The sequence below is a fragment of the Eurypyga helias genome, unplaced genomic scaffold (genome assembly GCF_000690775.1).
Source record: "Eurypyga helias isolate BGI_N326 unplaced genomic scaffold, ASM69077v1 scaffold44634, whole genome shotgun sequence".
Classification (NCBI taxonomy): domain Eukaryota; kingdom Metazoa; phylum Chordata; class Aves; order Eurypygiformes; family Eurypygidae; genus Eurypyga; species Eurypyga helias.
In genome coordinates, this window is record NW_010246427.1 from 19,972 (window position 1) to 26,019 (window position 6,048).

Here is a 6,048-nt window from a genome sequence, read left to right on the forward strand (position 1 = left end):
GGGGCTGCCGCAGGCATCCTTCTAGGGCCTGCTAGAGCACGGTGCTGGGGCGGTGGAAGGGAAAAGCAAATCCAGCTCCTTGGTTTTTTTCCACCAAAGAATATCCAAGAGTCAGGCAAGGACAAACTCTTCCAATAGGGTGCAAAAATAAGCAATATTTCCAAACCTAACCCAACGTAACGCCCTGCATCCACCCCTTGTGTAACACCCTCTGGCTTTAAGTGTCTTACACAAGCCTTAACTCACGCAGTACTGAGCTGTGCCTAAGCTGGGATTGATGGAGAATCCTATTTAGGAAAACACCCTTGATGAAGAAAGCACGAAGCAAAGAGGAAATTTCACAGGGATGTTTCCAAGCGTGACGGCACAGTGATGCAAGGACCATCTCTGGGAGGGCTCCCGGGGCCCTTCGACTGCTTGGTATAAAAGGGGAGTCTTCACTCAGCCCCGAACATCTGAGCTGGCTGTGGTTGAGGATTACAAGAGCTGTTTTGATCAGGGGAAAATTTCCCTTTTTAGCACAGGCAGCAATTAAAATAGCTTGTGAATCTAAACACCTCGGGGACCTGTCATAAAAGGAGGCAGAAAATCCATCTTCCGGACTCCACTGAAGCCAGGGATGAGCCTGGAGGAAGCAGAGGACACAAGAGCTTGAGGTTCACCTGGTGAAAAAGGACAACCCAAGACACCGAGACGGATACGCCAATTTGACCTCGAGATGGCTGAGGAGGATCTCCGGGGTTCGAGCACCCCTTTCTCGCTCTCTTTCTCGGGCAGTGGCTTTCTCGCCCTGTACCAGGTCGGGGTGGTGCAGTCCCTCCTGGAGCTGTCTCCCGAAGTGCTCAAGTCAGCGTGCAAGGTCTACGGGTCATCTGCCGGCTCGCTCATCGCCGCTGCCGTGGTGTGCCGCATCAGCCTCGGTAAGACAGTTATTGCCTGGATTTCCTTACTATAGATTTTTTATTTTCAAAATAGGAATAGAAGAGCTAATGCCTTAAAGCACCGGTGGGGATGCGATATTTGTGTAACTTATATCCCTCACAAGGCATAAAAGAAATCTTTACATGTTGCCATTTTCGGCAGCCGCCCCAGCGCAATGTTGGGTGGCGTAAGCTGAAGAATCCTGTAATTACCGTCTGAATATCTCAGATGGCTGGGTAGATACCGCATGGGTAAATCTGGACATACCTGTATTTTATTGGCTCATCTTCCTGCTCCCTCCTTGACTTCTGCTACGAGGTCTAAGGAGTGCTGAGCTGTGTCCCAAAGCAAGTCTACGTGGCCAAGGCGGGTGGATGTCACAGAATCAGCAGTCATCTCATCCAACTCCTGCCAAAGCAGGTTCATCCCACACACCCGCGTCAAGACCCTTGTCCCCCATGGATGAGGGCCCTCAGCATCCTTAGCTACGAAGGGACACGAGTGGTGGCCGTGTCTATAGGCCTGACAGCCCTGTTTGCATCCTGGTTCGGGTTATCCCACTCGGCCGTCCCAGCACAAAGGAAGATGTGGTGCAATTCCTGTTTCCAGATAGCAGAGCACCTTTCCCCTTGGCAAAAGCTCAAGGGCTCGTCAGTGGGACATGCCCAGGGGAATAGTGGTCCCCATTCCAGTCCAGGGCTGGGGTTTCTCTTATTGCTGCAAAAGAGGTTTTGCTCTGAATGTCTTCAGACAATGTGGAAACAGGTCTCCCTAGCAATGAGATCCTCTATCTGTAGAATTAATTCAGAGCAGTTAATCCACTTTTAATAATCACATCCTCCCATATTCCCAATTAGTGTCCCTGTGCAAACAAGTGTACACAAGACTTAAGTCTTCGAAGGCTGATCAGAGCTCCGCTTCAAGCAATAAGGACGTTTAGGAGGAGCAGGGGTTTTGGGGTCCAAATAATGAAGGAGGAAGCAGGGAGGAAACAAATCGTTCTCGAAACGCCTGGATACTAGAACCACGCTGCCAGAGCTAAAAATAATTCCAAACTTTGGCAAATAGATTTAGATAAAACCAGAAGGAACCTTTCTGCCACATGGGGATGAACTCCTCTACAAATCAGCAAGGGCCCCAAAACTTTCCTCTCTGATTCCTCATGCTGGTGCAATTGGATGGAGCTGGGGCTCTCCAGCAGGTATAAACCAGTTTGGTAACTGCTCTTGCCGTGGGCACCAGTGCTGAACTGGGTGTCTGCTTCACTGGGGGTGGTAAGTACCATCCACTTAGAGGTGCAGAGATGGTCTTGTGCCCAAAACATCTTCCCCAGGGGAAGAAAAGAGCTTTTGGGCAGTGATTACTCTGGTCATGTTTCTAATAAGGAAAATGGATATGTCATAAACTCTGCCACACTCACACTGGGGAGGACTGGGGTGAAGAGAGGGTTAAGGGTGTGCAGGGCCCCTGACGGCGTGTGCCATGGGATGGCTGTGGTCGGGTACCCTGACCCAGGCTGGGTGAGGAGCGCTGAGCTCACCCTGCCACCCCCCAGGTCACCTCCTGGGCACATGCTTGTCACCAGCAAGCGGGCGCAGGCGGGGGCGGTCATGGCATTGCCCTCCGGGGTCAGCCCTCGCTCTGCTCCACTCAAAGCCCCAGCCAGAGCCAAAGCCCCCAAAGCTGTGGTCAGCTCTGACCTCCGACCCGGCAGCTTGCAGGCAGTTTTTCTGTGTTTTCCCCCATTTTAAGGACACAAAGCAGTCAGACAGTGCCCAGTCAGTGCACCCCCTTCCTGGGGTGTTTCTGGCACTGGCAGTATCCCTGAGGACCCCGTGTGAACCCGCCGAGTGTTAATCATCACGCCACATGGCCTGAATATCCGCTCAAACATTTATAACCCCTCTTAATACCTGTGTTGCTCCAGTTGCCTTCAGGACACTCCATCTAATCCATCTGTCTGTCGTGCTTTTAAAGCAATCTCACGAGACAGCCGGAAACCTTTGCCCCTACAAAGCCTCATTTCAAAGGCAAGCCCGTGGCTCTGTGGCCATGCCGGGTCCTGGGGAGCCCAGCTGGGTGCAAGGACGGCTCTTTGCAGCATCAATGAGCTGGAAAAGCTTTTTGATGCACAGTTTACCCACCCAAGGTGGGATATTCCTGCAAGCGACCTCCCCATTTCGACAACGGGGCCAAGGTCCCTCCTGTGGATGAGGCTGATGATGGGGTTTGCTCTACCCCTCCTTCCCCCCATCATTTTGAAGCCTTTAAAACCCGGTGTCTCCTGAGCCTTTGGCCAGGGCTCTGCAGTTCTGCTCCTTTAATCCAGCTTCTGGGCTGTGCAGACACATGTAATGACTATTAACGCTGTCTGGGAGGTCACCGGGGGAGCTCAGATGAGCGGGGAGTCCCAGCATGGTGCAGCCAGGGTACCAGGCTCGCAGGAAAGCCCTAGGAAGAGGAAGCAGGGATCGGGACCTTGTCCTCACCTTTGAGCTGTCCCAGCTGCCCACGCGCAAAATTGGGAGGTGGAAGGCAGAAATGCATTGTGCAAGTCACATTGGCACCGATAACTCGGTGCCTGCACCTGTGTCCCCCTTCCTGAGGCTCTTTGGAGCCTTCCCCTAATCCCTGTCAGTCACATCTTAAGCCCCTGCCCCTGGAGCAGACGAGGATTTCACCAGTGGGGTCATGCCCAGTAAGATGTTGTCCTTTGAGGACATCATGAGGGTGCTCTTCCCCTTTCTGCCCCGCCACCACGTCCCCCGTCGCTGCAGCAGTATCATCCTGGGGTTGTGCACAGAGCTGCAAGCGGCTTTATTTCTGGAGAGTGTTAAAAATAGGATGAAAAACGTAAGTGTTAGGGCAGCAGATATAGTGACTTTCTCTTTGTCTCTTTCCCCATGTTCTGCGTCAGATGACTTAAAGGAAATTTTCTTTGCCATGATAAACGAAGTGAGGAAAACCATCTTGGGCCCCCTCTCTCCCAAGTGCAGCTTGCTGGCGAAAATCAAGACTCTTCTGCAGCGGGTACTACCAGAAGACTCCTACCAGATGGCTTCAGGGCGGCTGCACATCTCGCTCACGCGGGTGGTAGATGGCCAAAACGTCATCGCCTCTGAGTTCAGCTCGAAGGAGGAGCTCATCCAGGTAAAGGGACCTTCCTCCGCTGCCATAGGACAATCTCCACCTACTGCTTGGGGTGGAGGTACCTAAGTGTCGGTGGCTTTAAGGGCACTGTTTTCTACCCAAGATGGGGACAGTGGTGTCAGAGCTGTGGTCCCACCACAGTGAGCTCCATCAGGCCTGGAGGGAAGGAGGAAGATGTTAAGTCCAGAGCCACTCAGGAATAAATCAAGCTAAAAAAGCAGGTTTGTTTCCAGCCTCAAAAACCTGATGATGACATGCTGCTCAGCTCTAATAAGTGCTAATGACCCTTTGCAAAGAGTTGTGTTAATGCTATCATGACCTCTCAGCTTTCTGGACAGGTCTCTTCTCCACCAAGTCCCCTTGGCAGCAATTTTCCTTGTTGCCTCAGCACTTTCTAGGAGGAAAGAGCAGGACAAAAGCATCTGTGCTGCCAACAACATGAAGCTCATTGACCAGTAAATTAGCTGCTGGGGAAAGAATCCCAGGGTAAAACCATAACAAGGCTGACCATGAGGTCGTGGTCTTGCTTGTTCTGGGGATGGTAGAGAATGGCAAGGTCATGGAGATGCTGGTGTTCACCGTGTGGTCTCTGCCCAAGGTCAGCTGGGAGTCTGGGATGCTCAATTTCCCAGCTGATGAGATTGCTGAGAAATGGGTGCAGAAGGCCCAGTAGTGGCTTTGCCATTGATAAATCCCAACTGAATGAAAATGCATCATAAAGATGTCTTGCTTTTGTCCAAAACCCCATAATATGAAAAATTACCACAAAGTTTCACCTTGCTACCGTCAAAGGGCAGTAAAATATAAATATACAACTCTAACCTTGCTGGCAGCTATAAAAATAAAAACCGAAGTGCTAAGCCCTTCTCCAGAGAAGTGTTTCAACTGGATTGAAATGAAGTGTTTGCCTCTTCTGGAAATCTTTCTTCTTGACACAGTCAAGAGCGAAGTCCAGGTGGTTCCGACAGCCTGGCTCCAGACGGCTTGTCAAGCCTGAATTTGCAGGCACCCAGTTGACAGCTTTTGTCCGGGAGAACTTTGACAGGAACATTTACTTCTGCCATCCCTCTCCTCCCCCAGGCTCTGCTCTGCAGCTGCTTTCTTCCCATCTACTGTGGATTCATCCCTCCGTCCTACCGAGGTGTGGTGAGTGAAGTTTCCCATAAAACTTATGCTCCCAGCAGTATGTTCTTGGATTTAAACCTTACATTCCCTTGAGCCTCGAGGGAGATGCATGTCCAGACTTCTTCAGTTAATGGAGGATGATAAAGCCTTTTAGCTTGTTTTTCATCCCATCCCAAGATGATAGCCAGGTGGAATTGCCATCTGGAGAGCCCTTTCCTGCTTTGCCTACGGACAGAGCCTGGATTTTGCCTTGCAGATCTCCAGAGTGAGATGAGAGGCTGCCCACACTCAGGACTTTGACACACAATCCAGTTATTCCGGGCAGGATCTGCCTGCTGTGCAGATGTCTCCACCTCAGGTGCAGAGTGCATGGCTGAAATGTCAAAAGTTTATGAGAGGATCCTCTCTCAGCACGCACAGATTCATACCCTGTGAAACGCTGCAGTGAAGTCATAGAATCATAGAATCCCAGAATGGTTTGGGTTGGAAAGGCCCTTAAAGATCATCCAGTGCCAACCCCCCTGCCATGGGCAGGGACACCTTGCACTAGACCAGGTTGCTCAAAGCCTCATCCAGCCTGGCCTTGGACCCTCCCAGGGATGGGGCATCCACAGCTTCCCTGGGCAACCTGTCCCAGTGCCTCACCACCCTCTGCGGGAAGAATTCCTTCCTGATATCTAATCTAACCCTCCCTGATTTCAATTTGTACCCATTACCCCTTGTCCTGTCACTACAGGCTCTTGTAAAAAGTCCTCTCCCAGTACCCTTGTAGGCCCCCTTCAGATACTGGAAAGCTGCAATGAGGTGTCCTCGGAGCAGTTAATCAGTCAGATTTCCAGGGCAGTGCATGGG

The 6,048-nt window shown here is 51.4% G+C and overlaps 1 protein-coding gene across 1 annotated transcript; it reads left to right on the forward strand.

Moving 5' to 3' along the window:
- Positions 1 to 718: 718 nt before the first annotated feature.
- LOC104508681 (patatin-like phospholipase domain-containing protein 1) lies at positions 719 to 5,217 on the forward strand (the record flags this gene model as incomplete). The annotated part of the gene is made up of 3 exons (XM_010150390.1): positions 719 to 920; positions 3,839 to 4,071; positions 5,152 to 5,217. Coding segments are annotated over exons 1-3 (501 nt in total), but the record flags the coding sequence as incomplete, so codon positions are not given.
- Positions 5,218 to 6,048: the final 831 nt, after the last annotated feature.